The sequence below is a fragment of the Calonectris borealis genome, chromosome 28 (assembly GCF_964195595.1).
Source record: "Calonectris borealis chromosome 28, bCalBor7.hap1.2, whole genome shotgun sequence".
Taxonomy (NCBI): domain Eukaryota; kingdom Metazoa; phylum Chordata; class Aves; order Procellariiformes; family Procellariidae; genus Calonectris; species Calonectris borealis.
In genome coordinates, this window is record NC_134339.1 from 5,478,528 (window position 1) to 5,495,313 (window position 16,786).

Genomic DNA, 16,786 nt, shown 5'->3' on the forward strand with positions numbered 1-16,786 from the left:
GACAAAGGAGCAAAGTGTAGGACAAAAATCACCACACAAAAGGAAAGAGAAAAAAAAATTCTCCATGACGTCAGGCTGGGTTGGATTCGAGTCTAGCTTACAGACAGGTTCCCTTCAGGGCAGAACTGGCACACCGATGGAGGGAAGTGCTCATACAGCCATTGCCCTGCCACGCGGCCCCGCGACATCGCCCCTGCTCTTGAAATCCACTTCATTCATCTAGAATTGTGTAATATAGTCATCTATAAACATTTTATCAAACTTTAACTAGACATTCATATTACCTGACATTTACATATCTTCAGTGATTACATTCGGTAATTTTTTTCCTATTAATGATTAGTAGGATCAATTCTACTTCAAAAGCTTGGGTACCTTGTTAAGCTGTAAAAGGGATATCAACTTAAAAAGAGATTTCAATTTTAAAACCATGCACTCGCTCTGTTAAAGATAACAGCTTGTATCACTCTTGGTAGATATTTATCACTTAATCAGTTGATACATCTAATAGTGCTGTGTGTTATTTCCTATGCTGCTGAAACACTCTTGACACAACAGGAGAGAATATACTAGAAAACAGGAAAAGTCTCAGAAAACTGCGGGTGAATCCAAGGACTTGATCCTCTAAGAGACTATTGGAAATGCAATTAACTTAACAATTTCCAAGTGGCATTATTTTTGCCCACATAATAGAAGAGAATTTTGAAAACTGACAGAAGAATCAGACTATTTTATAAGCAACCTTAATTTTATAAAATATGCTCCAGCTTTCTCTATTCAACACACTTTTGCACACAGTGCTGAACACTCCAATTAAGGATGAGAACAAGCATTCAAATACTAGTGAATTTGATTTCCTTTTTCTGCATGTAAGATCTCTTTGCATTCTTTATTCTTCTGGACAGCCTCTCTGAACTGCAGGGGTCAAGAAAACAGCAAAGAGAAGAACGAGGGACAGAGGACAGTGAAGATGTGACAGGAACCTGCACAAACTGAGACTGATATTTAAGAGCAGAGATGAATATGAAGGGTCATTATAGGTGTATAGAAATAATAGATATCTAACCTTAGAAAACACAGATGGTAGAGTTTTTTCCTCTTTATCATAAGTGGGAAAAAAAACCCAACCCACACAGAGACCAGACAAAGAAAAGGAGCATTGATAAATTCAAAATTCACAAAGAAAAGTATTTTTGCATGTACCATCAGTAACTGGTAGCATTCAGTTTTATTCAGATCAATAATTTGGGAAGGTACAAAAATGAAATGGATAGTTATGTCGGCAAGCTCTTCTCAAACTGGAGAGGCACAGAAGGTATTCCCGAGACAGACAGAACTAAAAACTCAGAGGACTGCCACCCAGGCTCTTCCCTCCCTTTCCCCTGTCTTCTCCTCCCTCAATCACTCACTGGAACTGCAGGAAGGTGAATTTGGCAGGGGAAACCAGATCCTCCAAAGGATTTTATTTCTACACAGACTATGCAGAAGGGCTGTAGCTCTGACTAGTGTTGAGAACACCAGTTAAACTGCCTACACACCTAGAAGGCACAAGGATTTGGGTTCCCTCGACTGAATGGGGACAGGATCACCACTGCTAGAGCTAAAGATGCAACAGCAATCGACACCACACATAGCACAGGGAACGAAGCAAACCCACCATGGTTGTTTCTGGGCTTAAATCAATGGTTTTGGAATTAAGACTGAGAATTTCGTGAGCATCACGTTATCCCACATCTGCTTACTACGGGGACTGTCACTGCCTCTGAAGCATTTTGCATGGGCTAGGGCCAGCGATGGCCTATTGCTCATTGATAGACTGAAACAGGGGCCTCATCGAGCAAAGAAATATTTAAGACCAAGAGGCTCATAAACATCATAAAAGATCCTAGTCACAATTGAGGATAATAAAATTAATATCTGGTATAATAAAAAGCCTTCCCTTATTAATGAGATGCTTTCCGAAAAGCTCACAGAAACCAATTTACAACTTAAGAGCATTTTATTGGACAACACGTTACAATGCCCAAAAGCACAACCCTGATTCACAGTCTGCAAGAGGGCAATGAACCTAGCTGAAAAAGGGCAGGCGAATACATTTTCTCCCCCAGCTGTAATACCTTCCAGTGGATCAGACACTGGCAATGTCCTATAAATGACTTCCAGAATTGGATTCCAGGACAAACCTATGACTCACCAGATATTATGAGTATTATGACCCTGACCTTTGGTCTGGAACGGTACTGCCCAATAAAATAACTCTTGAAAGGTCATTTGCAAACAACTACAACTAACAGTCAGATATGCTGTGATTAATCAAAAATCGAACTCCTGACTTTTTTCCTCACGCACATGGCTTTTTGGCATTTTTTAAATGGCAGATTAAAAAAAAACAAAAACAAAAACAAAACCAGAACACAACACAATTTTAAAACAGCTAAGTTCACACAGGGACACCTTATAACAGTGATTCTAATGATACAAGGAGTTCAAGCACTATTTTAATGCTGAGGATATATCCACCATTTATTAAATCCAACCAGCAGAAGAGAGCTGGACAAAAGCTGTGGACAAAATAGTTTTCTCGTGAAATTAATAGTTCTTCTGTTTTCAAATGTCCGATGCTTCAGGGATCAAGGAGAATCTCTTCCCTCTTTCCTCACCCTTACCATGCAAGGTAATTCCTCTTGAACTGACAATCAAAACTTTTAGTTCTGAACAACTTGCATGTGAATGATTAATATAGAATATAAAATCTGAATTTATACATAAAGATACACAACACGATGACTGCAAAACAGTTCAAACAACTACAGCATTCCAGAAAAAGCAGAGTGACTTTGTGATAAATCTCCTCAGGAAAGAGGAAGAGTTTCACTGGAACATGAAGAAGTTTCTGTATTTGGTAAATCCAGGTCAGGTATCTTCAGGAACTCCGAACAGATTTAACTTTGTCCTAGTGGCTTTGGTGACCGGTGTTTACTTGTTTTGCTAACTCGCCTAATTGCGTAGAGGCAGAAACCAAAAACTGGAAGGATGCAGGGTGATGAGATACTTCACGTTCTGAACTAGCGACAGTCCACGCGAGAGAGCAAGAGCACTAAATTATCAAGTTTCAGCTTCCCTGTTAAAGCACTCCTCTTTGTCTCCAAAACCAATCTATAATTACTTTCTCACTGTATCTGGTTTTATTGTCAAAATACCAGATAGACGGATTGGGGGGGGTGGCGTTGTGTCATTCCCAACACTGCAAGTTCTGGCGGGCTTGGGGTTTTCTTTAAACACAGAAACCCAAGCCAGAACAAATGAACAACTGATGTTTCTTTTTTTAAACAATGCAAAGTAAAATTAGCATATTATCCTAAAAGAAATATGAGTACCAATTCAATTCTCGCACGCTGAACCCTTCCCCCATTCTACGGGAACACTACAGGACTGAAGCAGCAACTATGACAATCATAAAAGGTATTTAAAATATTTCCTAGGTAAACATTAGGTGGAACTACAACACACAATGTCTGATGGCTCCTGTTTGAGAGCCATACTTCATGGGTTTATTTTTTTTACCATACCAAAGAGAAACTAATTATTACCTTATAACTTTATAAATTAAAAAAAAAAGTGCCAAATAAAAAAGCCACCTACAAAACTCTCTCTTAAGATGGGAGAAAGAAGGAACTGCGAAGCAGCCATTTCTTCTCTTGGTTTTACATAGAAGACACACAGATACTACAGTAACAAAACCACAGCACAAAATGTTCGAACAGTATTCAGAAATTTTGCTTATTTATTAGAGCAGCAAAACCAAATACAGTACCAGAAACATTCAGAAAGCTATTTCTGTTTGAATCACTCCCTGCTTCCCCCGCACCTCCTCCAAAATCCATCACCGCTCCTACCAGGGTTTTCTTTCCAGCACATACAAGCTAAGCCTACAATCTGATACTATCTCCCGCTCCTCTCCCTAATACGCCAGGGCTGTGGAATATTTAAAATGGGTCAGTCATCACAATTGTGAGTAAGGAAAAGTTTTCACCATTTTTTTTCCTAACACATTTAAGGTCTTTCTATGTACATCCCGGACTTTCCTCACTGCTTTTCCCCCAGCACTAGTACTACGTGTGCAAGCAACCGAGAAGACAAGACGCAGGATTTCATTATCACAAGCATAAGGATGCTCAGACTCAAGCTGTGGCACAAAGTGAACCAGTTTCACGTCAGGCTACACCAGCTCACCTCCCTAACGCACACAGTAATATTTTATCTCCCTCTTTACCCCCTAAAAGACAAAGACTGGATCTTCGCAAGCTACGACCTGTCCCCCAGGTTACGCCTGGAGCTGCTAACGTTGGGACGGCTATAAACCCTGCCGGATTTGTCACGAAAGGGAAGATAAACCCGCTGCCACGGCCAAACTCCGGCTCTCCTCCGCGCCGCCGGCGGAGGCCGGCGTTGTGTAACTGCCCGCTGCGGGACGTTGCTAGGCGGCAGCGGCCGGCGGGCAGGCTCCCCCCACAGCTCCCCGCTGAAAATCCCCTCACCGCGGGCACTGCGAAGCGCCGGGAGCGGCGCTGCCCCGCCACAGGGAGCGGGGGCGGCCGGTCACCGGGCCGCGGCCTCCCATTGCCCTGGGGAGGGGGGGCTCCCGGTACCGGGAGGGCTCGCTAAGGCCGGGAGGAGGTGGCACCGCGGGGAGCCGGGGGCCGAGGCTCGGGGCGCCGGCGGGCGCGCTGACACCCCGGTCTCTTACCGGACTCCCCGGGGAGCCGCCGGTTGCACTCTCGGTCCCGGGAGCCGCCGCCACAGCAACAGGAAACGCCCCCGTGTCCCGGAAGCAAAAAGGCGACGAGGGTGCGCGCCTGCGCGCCACGGACGGGTCGAGGGGAGGGTCCCGTGCCCCTCAGGGAGGGCACGGCCACCCGCAGCCCCCCCTTCCCCCTCAGGGAGGGCACGGCCACCGCCGGCCCGCGCTTCCCCCTCAGGGAGGGCACGGCCACCCGCAGCCCCCCCTTCCCCCTCAGGGAGGGCACGGCCACCGCCGGCCCGCGCTTCCCCCTCAGGGAGGGCACGGCCGCCCCCGGCCCGCGCTTCCCCCTCAGGGAGGGCACGGCCACCGCCGGCCCGCCCTTCCCCCTCAGGGAGGGCACGGCCGCCCCCGGCCCGCGCGTTCCCCTCAGGGAGGGCACGGCCGCCCCCGGCCCGCGCTTTCTCCTCAGCTCGAGGCGGTCGGAGTCAAGAGCCACCAGGCCTCTCCCTGCCGAGGGTCCCAGGCCGCCCGCCCCGAGCCCCAGAACCGCTGCGGCCTCCCCCCTGCCCCAGCCGGCAGATGTAAACATCCCGCACCACGGGGGCCTGCCTTCCATCAGCGCCTGGCTGCGGCGGGAACAAAGACCAAACAGGCCCTTAACGGATGGGATGTAGCATCCCGAGTGACAGCTTTAACGTGGTAGTTCATCTGTTTGCGCGGCGCCCGGGACTTACTCTAAATACGTAATTCGTTATTAGAAGCCTGGTGGGATTTGCCATTCAAAATGCACTGAAGTGTTTACGGCCGCTCCTGCCAAGGGGAGGTTGGGGTGCCCAGCGCTGGCTTCCTTATCCACCTTGCGACTGCGTGTGCCTACCCGCGCCTTCACCAATGACCCCTGTGCAAACAAACGGCTAAAGCAAAGGGGAATTACCTTCACTATCAGCAGATTCAGGCACTGACTTGTATAACTAAATTGCTTGCTGGAAAAAACACCTTTTCCCTGGCACCAATAAGGTTTGACCTAGTATAACACCGGGCCGCTGAAGTAGTTTGTACCGGGAGGAAAAATTAGAAGATCTCATGACCTAACCTTACTTCCTGATCTATGATTCACTCTGAGGATATACAATACTGACCTCTTTGCAAGTTTGTCATATTTTAAATCACGCACATCCAAGTTGCCTGTTGAGCTTGAAAATGCAACATACACGATTACAAAACAAACTTCCTTCTCAAAAATCCGCCCTACAGCTTTCCCATGCTGCTTTGAAAGAACCTGCTACCGTTTGGGCTGGAAATGTGCTGAAATCCTAGACTACCATGAGACCAATATTGCCTCTCGTTTCCACACTGCGACCTGTTTAATCGATTTTATTTTTTCTCTTCATCTTATAGTTGCAAGCTTTTCAGAAATGTTCCCTTTTGTGCTGCTTCTGTACAGGACTAAGTACAATAAGGTCCCAGTCGTTTATTGGGGCCTCTCAGCACTACAGAGAAATAATCATTAAATAAAGCGGCTTGGGGGTAAACAGCTGGCTGTCACTTGGTGACAGATTAATCCTTAGACACTTCAAACTTTGTGCTTCGCTATAATATAAAAGTAAAACATTGCAGATTGCCCAACTACAGCTGTCATGGAGAGAATGTGCTGTGCTTGTGTGGCTGGCCTCAGGGCATCTCCTCAAAATCAGTGCAAAATCTGGCACAGCAAACAGCTGAAAGACTCTGTAGCTTAGAGCTAAGGTTTGGATTGCAAAGAAAAGAATAGCACCGACTTTCTAATCCTGTGTAATTCTATAATAACAAAAGATTTCTTATTGAGTGAGTTGCAGGTAGATGACTGTCATGCAGCCTTATGCATTTGTCAGGCCAAGTGTACAAGATCCTGAGGTTTCATCAGGGAATGCAAGGAGCAGCACCTTGGACATGTTCCAGATGAAGGCAATACTGCCCAGATACGAAAAGAAAGTGAAAAGCAGAAAAGGAGAAGCACTGGGAATAGTATATTCTTCAGCTTCCTTTTCTAAAACCTCTAGAGTTCGGTAGAGCCAGCTCTGTATCAGCAGACTCATAGCTCAGTCAGTGTTTCCTCCGAAACCAGCGCTGCAGACCGCTTTCACATTTGCTTTAGAGCCTGCTTCATTGGTTTATAACCACATTAACCCAGAGCCTATCGCAGTCGCTCTGGTTTTGCCTGTTTTATTTGGACTCCTGTCAGTAATCATTTATTCCAAGTGGGACTCCCAGACCATTTATCACTGTCATCATGTTACAGCAGCCAAACCTCCTTTTTTCCCCAAAATAGAAGCTTTTTGGCGGCTGTGTGTCTCTCCAGAAATGCAAAGTTTCAGGTTGCCTGCTGCTTTTCAGATTTCTCAGGACCCTGTGTGGGCTATGAGCAGAAATTTCAGGATAGAAAATCAAGTAATTCCTCCTTATTATAAGCCAAAACTATCCTTCCCGTAGTAGGTTATTGGTGCTGCACTGGGAATCCTAAAAGCCAAAGCTTTTTGGCACAAGTGCCAAGTGAGAGGTGAATTTCACACATCGAATTTCAAGTCCAAACCAAGAGCCATTCTGGCCTCTCTTCCTTAAGATAAGAAAGCATGGGTGGAGGATGTTTGCCTGACAAGCTGCAGAGACCTATGTCCTCCATTTACCCGCAGAACCGTTGTGAGAAAGGAAACGGCTCTCCAAACCTCTTTCACAATGGGTCTTAAATAAGTCCTGGAGACTAGTTGTTACAGCAATTTGTTATAAATCAGCCTGTATACCGAAGCAGCCAGCAAGGGTCAGGCTAGGAGACAGGTGGACAATCTGATGTCCAGCACAGTCTGTGTTATTCAGGAATATTCATTAAACAGAGCACCTTCTCTTGAAGAAGAGGAATTTGTCTAAGCCTACTGAATGCTTTGGCTGCAGCTATAGGTTTCCTTTTGAAGAGGACGGTTGATCTGACCTCCCTACAGGGGCTAGGGCTCTAGTTTTCCCATAAAATAATAGAGATGTAACTCTCAACTAGAGAAGATGTAGAAGATCCACCTCTACCCCAGTGCTCAAGCTCAAGTCGCTAGGAGGGAAGCAATCCTCCTGCCATCCATATCCCACGGCATATCCTTCGCTCGCCTCCATGGCACAGCCTGCTTGGAGAGCTCTCCTCCTGTCAGGGCTTTCCTGGGACTCATCTAACTCTTGTTGCATAAACTCTGGAAGCATGTTTATAAGAGAGGATTAATTTAGGCACAGAACCTTCTCCACCCTTGACAGCAAAGACACAAAAGGAGCTTTCTCCATTTCCAGGTGAACAATAAACTTAGAGACTCACAGCTCAAAGTTTATGTAACAGCGAAGTTTGAGTTGGCCACTGTTGTCGAGATCCCAGTGACTGCAAACATTCCTCTTTGTTTTTCATCCCTGCCAGACTCCTAACATCACATCTGTGAGACTCTGGAACTGGAGCTGCAGAAACTCTCCTGCATCTGTACTCTTGACACACACCGCAGCCTCCTTCCCTGGGAGACCTTGTACCGCATGGTGTCAGGACAGATGGGAGGAATCGGGTGGGAGAGGGAAACAAGTTACCATGTACAGGGCCACCCGGGCTGCCTACCTTCTTCACAGCTCACGTGCATGTTTCTAGCAGAATGATGATGTCTTGTTCTGAATTAAAAGCAGAATTCCTCCTGCTGTTACTTTCTCTGATAAGAAGAGCTCTCACTCCTCTATTTCATCACAGTCTTGGTGGCCACTGGACTTTTTGTGTCCACAGGACAGTGTAAAGACCTCAGGCTTCCTAATCATTTCCCCATCCTTCCTCCCCCGGACTTCGGCTCATCCCTTTCTTTAACCACCATCTTTTCTTGTCTTTTCTCTCGATCAGCCTGTTTTGTTTTCTACCACGTGGTGGTGCTGCAGTTAAAAATACCATGGCAATACCATAAACAACCGCCCCTGACCACGAGATGGACCGAGAGCTGGCCGAGGGCCAAAGCGTATAGGTGGTGAAGTGTGAGTTCATTATGAGAAAACAAGAGGAGCAGCCAAATATCCTCAGATTCTTGCAGCAACTGCAGCTCAGACTGAGCCCTGACAGAGCAGCTCGCATTTCTGAAAAGTAGGCAAGCCAGTCTGGCTACACGGTGGCCCTGAAGCTTGCTTTTCGAGAGCCCCATCAGTGACTTGTCAAAAGACCATGCGCTGCTCCTCGCTGCAATAACGGGAGCCAGTGATATCAACTATCAACTCTGCCGCCCAGAAGCGGCTTGCAAAGGTTTCAGCCCAGCATAATCCAAATATAGGCACTCTCAGGCTAACAGCTGTCACACAGCAAGTCCCAATCCAGATCTGACCACAGACAGTACGTTAATTTTAATGAACCCCTCAGAACCCTGCCCAATTGTTCAGCCTCAGTTCAAGCCACCGCAAAGGGAACACACAAAACCAAGCTCTGCTGCCCTGCCGCCCATGTTAGCCTGGGCAGTGTATCCCTGAGCAGCCCAGAAAGCTAAAGGAGATGTCACAGAGTCCTCAACACATACCAGTTCCTCAGCCACCTTGGAGTTTTTCTCCTGAATGTTAGCAAGACTCAAGAACACAGATTCCTCATGGAAGGGCTGAGAAACAGGGTAAAAGTTACTAGAACTCATGTCCAATCCCCGCACATTTATGATGGACGACAACATGCTGAGCCATACTCCCATTTCGACAGCAACTCCAACCGCTTGCACTCCAGATCACAGATCTCCAAAGCAGTTGTCCAGAGAAGAATCACTCACACCGGCAATGACCTCAGAGTTCCCAGGACCATACAGAGCATGGCTCCAAGCTCTTGGTGCACTGGGGATCAAGAACTGAATCCTTTCGGGTTCAGATATTCTTTGTAGAGCAGCATGCAGGACTGCAAACAGAGCCTCTGCTAGGAGGTTCCTCAGGAACACAGGAATGACAAGGCATAACTCTGCCTCCTCTCGTAATATTTGGGTTTCCTCTAAATATTCACAAAGCACTTGCTCTTATTCAGCTCCCTGCTTCCTACTTTTTGCTGTGACACCTGCAAAACGTTCACTAACAGCCAGGCCTGTGGTCCTTCTTAATTTCCCTCCACCTGCCCTGAAGGGAAAATACGCTTCTCACAGCGCATGTCCAAGGGCAGCAATTTGTTTATGCCCCAGGAAGGTTTTACTGACCTTCAGAGCCTCTGAGAGACCCTTACTGGAGAGCGAGCATTGCTTGAGGATGCAGGGTAAAGAAAGAGAGCAATTCTTTCATTTCCAGAAGATTTTCTCTGCCCACAGACAATCCCTTGGGAATTAAAATGTTCTTCAGTGCCCTGAGTACCTGCCCCAAAGAGGAGGGACAGGGATTGTCAGCAGCCAAAGCCATGCAGCAATGCCACAGTGAAAGCAGTGGGGGACAGAGTCCCATGCACACCAGCAAAGGAGCAGCTGCCGTTCCTGTGCACTACTTGCATCTGAAAAGCAACAATCTCACCCGTGCAGGTTCTGGGAGGCACCATTTGACTGTTGTGTCGGTTAACAACGTTTTGCATGCTCTAGAAATCCCTGTGCCCATGCATAGGGCAGATACTGAGATGAGACATCATTGCATCTGCAAAAAACAGCCTAAAAGATCCAGCTTCACTCAGGCAGCAGCGATCATAGAGTCATAGAATGGTTTGGGTTGGAAGGGACCTTTAAAGGTCATCTAGTCCAACCTCCCTGCTGTGGTCAGGGACAACTAGATCAGGTTGCTCAGAGCCCCGTCCAACCGGACCTTGAGTGTTTCCAGGGATGGGGCATCTACCACCTCTCTGGGCAACCTGGTCCAGTGTTTCACCACCGTCATTGTAAAAAATTTCTTCCTTGTATCTAGTCTAAATCTACCCTCTTTTAGTTTAACACCATTCCCCCTTGTCCTGTCGCAACAGGCCCTGCTAAAAAGTTTGTCGCTATCTTTTTTATAAGCCCCCTTTAAGTACTGAAGGGCTGCAATAAGGTCTCCCTGAAGCCTTCTTTTCTCCAGGCTCAATAACCCCAACTTTCTCAGCCTTTCTTCATAGGAGAGGCGTTCCACCCCCTGATCATTTTCGTGGCCTTCCTCTGGACCCGCTCCAATATTTTGGATATTTGTTTGGGCAAAGCAGAGCTTTGTGGAAAAAAAATTACTAAAAGAAAAGTTGACCTAGAATCCTCCTTGGGGGAAAGGGGCAGGAAATGGTCAAGCGGCCAAAGAAAACGAGGATAAACTATTGCCAGGCAGGATTTAGAGATCATGTAGACTATCTGGAGAAACAACCAAGCCAGGCCAAGCAGGGTAGTGGGGTACAGTCAAGCCAGGCAGAAAAGTGAAGCAATCCATGAGGCTGATTTAAGCAGAGGAATGGCCGGCCTGGGCCGGAGGGGAGGCTGGGGCAGCAGGTTACAGCCAGGCTGGGTCAGAGCCAGACAGCGACAGCCATACTCACTCAGGCACTGCAGACCACTTTTATTCACAAGAGGTTTGGCACACAGTGAGCAGCTGGTGCAACTGGAGAAAACCCCTGGCACAAGCTGGTGCCCATTGATCTCTTTCCACCTCTCTTTTGGCTCCTTGGTCTCTTTCTCCTTCTCTCTCTCTTTTGGCTGCTCTTTGTTCTTACCCTGGAAGCAGAGAAAAACACAGCTCCGTGTCAGGCCTTGCACTGCCCATACATTCCTTTCCCCCCTGGTAAAAACGAGCATGCAGAAAGCTGCTGTGCAGCAAGTACAGTGGGCACCTTTGTGTCCGAACCTTTGGGATGTAGTGCTCTTCCCAAATGCCTTCCTCAGGCTCGGGCCAGTCCCTCTAGGCTAGGGTCATGCGTGATGAAGGGCAGGACACAGCACTGCAGCACGTGCCTGTGCCTCTGCAGGCTCTCCTTGCTGCAGTGGTGATCCAGGCAGTCACCCAGCCAAAGCACTCTCTCCTGGTCTGCACAACTCATGCTAAGGCAGCGTGAGAGCAGCCAGGACATGCCCTGGAGCAAGGTGGGCTGAAAGTCAGGGATCGCTCTGTCCAGGGCATTACGTTAGGGGTCACAGTGCATCTGCTGACCAATATAGAGGCCTCAGCCATCCAAAAGCAATCCAAATAACTGGTCCCTGGGGTGAGATCCCCTTTTCCACTTGAAGAATTCAACAATTCCTTCCACAAATTCAGCATCTCTCCCTCACCTTATCCTTCTGCCAGGATCCGGTGACTCGGCTCCGCAGGGAACTCAGACGTCGCATCACCTTCGTGCCTTTCTCTGTTTTATCGCTCTTTCCACTGTCCTCATTTCTGAAACAAGACCAAAACCATCTTAACTAAGGGGAAGTTAACAGCACAGTTCAGGGAGATCACCAATGAAGTTCTTCTGAAGCATTACTTTAGGACCCCATCTCTGAGCTTTCCATCTCCTGGAGGACCTGCTTTGGCATCAGTCGTATCATTTATTAATGAGACACTTGCAACTAAGGAGCTGAACTGTCAGATTATTTGTGCGAGTTCTGGCTGTCTCTGTGTCTTTGTCCAGTGCCATGCACAACGAGGCCCCGATCCTGGCTGAACCACGGCAGATACCAATGTTCTGCATACAGTATTAGCAGGGCAGTAGAGCTTAGATGGAGGGGGACTCGAAATCAGCCTGCTCTGGGAACACAAAGTATGTGGGTTACCGTCTGTCTCACTTACTCATTAGACAGGAACTCAAACCAAGTGAGGTTCTGCTGGGAAGAATCGCTGCCTTCTTGCACACAAGCTCTCTGCTTCGCCCTGTGCGGGGAGAAGACATCAGACACATAGCAAAAAATACAAGAGCAGAACTTCTGGGTCAGCAGAAAGGCTCATCTTTGGAGATGGGGCAGGAAGATGTTTAGAGTTACAGAAGAGGCACTGAAATGCTACTTTCCTTGCAATTCTAACCTAGTTTCACTGGAAGAATACAATGATTCTGGTACCCTGGGGATTTGCCCCTCAGAGGACCAAGTGTCATTTGCCAGGTGGGTCCTAAGGCAGACCCATGATCTCCCCACCCACATCCCTCTCCCAGACACACTTACCCGTGATATTGTTTCAGCTCCTGAAGTACCTGCTGAACAATTAGCCTACCAGGGATGGGGCAAAAGAAAAGCGAGAGATTAGAAAATGTCCTTGCAAAGACATTCTGCACCCCACAAAGCATCAGGAGCTGGTTTACGACCAACTCAGCTGTGCCCCAGCTGGATCTCCTTTGCTATTGCAGCTCCAGTAGCTCAGATATACTCAAGAATCTCAGCCATCTCAAAACAGCCAGGGCTGACAATACCTACACGTGGTCTGGGGACACATGGTCTTTCTCCAGCATCTCCAGAGCAGGGGGTTCAACACCTGGAACACAAAACACTCTCAGCAGGGATCCTGGTTTGCCTTTGCAGAACACCATGTTGCGAGCTATGCGATTGGACCCCGGTAATCTTGCTGGCCTCCCGCTTTAATGGGGAGGGAGAAGTGCCGGGAGCAGTTAGATAGGAAAAGGCTGCACTGCATTTCTGTGAGGGAGGGAAAGGCTACATCACTTTTCTGTGTTACCCCTCCCTTCTCCATTCTGTATTACACTAACTTCTGAGGATCCTGCTTGCAGCTAGAGGGTAGGAGCTGATTCCACCCCAGAGACCCTCCCCATGACAGCCAGCTTCCCCTCCACTTCCCAGGCTGTGCTCTTAACAAGTCTCTGCATTTTGCTCCAGGGCAGTCCTGACAGGTGGGAGAGGTTAATGGGTTCCAGCAGCACAGAGAAGGCCAAAATTAAGTTTACAGAAGCTAGGGTACCTCTGTTTTTCAGTGCAGAAACCAGAACCTGACAGTCTTGTCCCAAAGCCTGCTCCCCTGCCAGCTGTGCACGGTGGGTGAGTTAAGGGCACTGCTGTCAGAGGGGCCTGCACGCAGACCATGTTTGCCCCATTCTCTCTTTGGGGTACAGGAGAAAGGGCACATTTAAACCCGGGCAGATGAAGCGGTGCCTTTTGTTCCTAGGATACCATCTTTGCCTTGCGTGAGAAGGGAGTGACCAGTGCACCAGCCACAGAGACGTTATATGGCAATGTGTCACTGGGGACAGGCATGTCTGCGCTTAGACTGCACCGTTAGCCAGGATCAGACTCAAGTCAGCTTGACTTTTTATTTCAGGAGCTCCTGGGACTATGTAGAAGGGAAGGGCGGAGGATGTCTAGGCTTGCAGAGGCTACATCTCCAGTTTTTAATCTTCTTTTAATCACAAACACCCTGAACTCATTTAATGCCAGTCTATACCAACCTTCCACGGCTGGAAGAGAAGCGTCAAAACTGCAAGGTATCTGAGGGGAGGCAACCGTCTCGCAGGCTGCTGGGACAGACTTCAACGTCAGTCTCTTCCCGTTGCTACCACGTTCCTGGAGAAGTAAAAAGTCACAGACATCTTTGGTCGTTTGTGCACCACGGGAGCCGCCATCGGGGCACAGCATGGCTGGCAAGGTGCAAGGCAGGGAATCTCGACTTAAGTGCCAGTGATCATCCCTGCCTTCCCACAGCCTCCTACCCCGCGTGCCCACCCAAGGGCAGACTTCCCTTGCTGTGTGGTTTGGTACCTGTGGTATATCAGAGCACAGCATTAGATCAGGAGCCAAGATATCATTGGGAACAGGCTGACTGCTCACCCCTTCCTCTCGTGTTCTGTCAGGGATGACAGGATACCATAAGGCCCAGCTGTTTGTTGGCTTCAGGTGTTGGCTCCAGGGAGGCTGAAGCAAGTGACACTTGGCTGAAACCTTCTTAGGCACTTCTCACTTTTATAGGACATGTAGCACTGTGATACAATTGTCCTTTTAATATTAATTGAATCCAAAGAACTTCCCCAGAGGAAAGCAGTGTGAAAGCGGGGGGGTGTGTCACACTGCGGTCTGTATTCAACTACCTAGCAGAGGATGATATTCTTAGAGGTGCACAGTGACAGGGCAAGAGGCAACAGGCACAGGCTGCAGCAAGGGAAATTCCAACTAGATATATGGGAGAAGAGGGCTGTGCATCAGCCAGCTCCCAGGGCCTTTATCCTGCAAGAAGGGATCCTGCAGGATCCCTTATACCGCAGTTCGTCCCAGAGCAGAGAAAGCCCAACCTTGCTGAGATTCCTGCAGACCTCCTGGCATACCTGGTTCAACGCTGGCATCGAAGGAGTCCAGCGTGCAGCTGACACCTGCGTGTGTTGCCTTCTGCACCCCCAGCTTGCCCTGCTGCCAATGTGCACGCAGCCCTCGCACACTCACCCCCTTCTCCAAGCCAGGGCTGACCGTGAGGTTTGGGCACAATGGCTCTATCTCCACTTTGATCACCATGCCACCCCCAGCGCTGCTCCACGTTTCCAGTTCCCCTTTGGGCAGCTGAAGGGACACACGAGGCTGTGGGCAGGACTGGCTCCGCTTCTCCACATCCTCCTGCTCTGGGTCGCTGCCCATCTCTGTGGCATCCAGGCTGAACCTAATTCAAGGAAGAGGATCAAGCCAGTTTAGCAGGCCCGTCTCATTGTGCCAGGCATGGCGCAGTCCCTGCGATGTCCGAGCCTTGGGTGGACAGTCCTAAAGAGCTCATGCAACTGGAACAAGGAGGGTCACCGCAGCAGGCACATGCAAAAGGAAATACCAGGAAGCGTCAGCCTGGACACCGAGTCCTGAGCCTGTTAAAAACAGCTTCTCTGGCTGCCATCAGCGAGTCCGCGAGCTCCTTGGTCACCCGGGGCGTTTAGTGCCGGACGGCTCTCGCTGATCTCTTAGCAACCCCTGAGACTGAGCAGCCACCCAGACAGCAGCCTGGCTCGCCTGCGTGAGAGCTGCCCTGTTAGCTGCATTGCCAGGAAAGTCCCTCTGGGCATTTAGAAATGGCAGATGTTGTCGTTTAGCTAATCATCACTGTGGCATCATGTCGCAAATCCCGCTCCTACTGGGGCCCAGCTTCAAGGAAGGAAAAAGAAATCCTTTTCTGGGAAATGAGGGGTGCACCAGCTACCCCAGTGCCCCATGGTTTCCTGAACACCAAGAGCCGTTGCAGTGCCAGCAACATAGGAGCAAAATGATGGATAGGGCTCAGTGGAAAATCTTACTCTCTGCACGGGTTCTGTCTGCAGATCACTGTCACTTCATTCCTGCTGCCAGAGACAGGCTTCAGGAAGCATTTGCTTAGGGGACAGCGGGGTGTATTCCCCTTCCCTGGCCCCACGCTCACACACGCTTAATCACCCAGCGAGGGGACCGAACAAGTCCCTGACACTGAGAGCCGCCCTGTGCCGCCGTTGCTCATGTGCCTGTTACACAGCATAAACTGTGAATGATCCACAGCACATGGAACAACAACAGGTCTGAGAACCAAAGTCTGCGTTTGATAAAAAACTGCCAAGATTTCAGGCTGAGATAATTTTAGGGTACCGAATAAGGAGGAGAGATAAAAATAGTTCTTGCTGGCTTACACCTAACTCCCTGTCAGCCAGGGGATCAATACATTTGTCAGCAGAGAAGGCATGCGTGTAGGAACCTGGAGCCCCAGGCATTCATGTGGCAGGAGCTCAGCACGGCAGTAATGCCAGGCCTGGAAACTGCTCCCCGCCAGAGCTCAGCATCGTGCTGCAAAATACACTCTCCTCTGCAGCCACGTGGGGGACAAAGGGCTGGAGGACACTGCAGCGATCGCAGGCGCAGGCCCCTCCAAGCCAGCTCACAGACAAGAAGAAAAAGGATTTGACAGAGCTCTCTTAATCCCTCTGGGATGGGCAAAGTTCCCTTTGAGCCAGAGGATGGAGGCCATCAGGGCAGCTGATGCCGTTCAGGGTTCCCTCCAGACAGAAACGAGCTCTGCCCAGATAAGAGATCCTCTTCCTGGCCCCAAGACCAGGAAAAGAGGGTCTTCCTACTGCCAAGGAGACGTTAAAGCTTCTTGCTGCCCTAGCATCTGTTCCTCCACATCCCGCCCAATATGAGCAGTACGCGTCCAGCTGCTTTGGCAGATGCTGACAAGGGAGGGAGACCACCCAGCAGCAGCTAG

At 48.9% G+C, this 16,786-nt stretch overlaps 1 protein-coding gene across 6 annotated transcripts in view; it reads right to left on the bottom strand.

Moving 5' to 3' along the window:
- The window catches only part of ARHGEF18 (Rho/Rac guanine nucleotide exchange factor 18), a 59,954-nt gene that overhangs the window by 34,788 nt on the left and 8,380 nt on the right, over positions 1-16,786 (bottom strand). For 3 of the 6 annotated variants that reach the window (XM_075175695.1, XM_075175697.1, XM_075175696.1), the window contains exons 4-10: positions 15,022-15,232; positions 14,037-14,151; positions 13,054-13,111; positions 12,805-12,849; positions 12,437-12,517; positions 11,938-12,043; positions 11,211-11,385 (exon numbers count right to left, since the gene is read on the bottom strand). In XM_075175695.1, the coding sequence (XP_075031796.1) occupies positions 11,211-11,385; positions 11,938-12,043; positions 12,437-12,517; positions 12,805-12,849; positions 13,054-13,111; positions 14,037-14,151; positions 15,022-15,232 (791 nt within the window). Of the gene's footprint in view, positions 1-4,747; positions 4,821-11,210; positions 11,386-11,937; positions 12,044-12,436; positions 12,518-12,804; positions 12,850-13,053; positions 13,112-14,036; positions 14,152-15,021; positions 15,233-16,786 lie in introns of those variants that run through there. The other 3 variants (XM_075175698.1, XM_075175699.1, XM_075175700.1) reach the window with 2 other exon arrangements.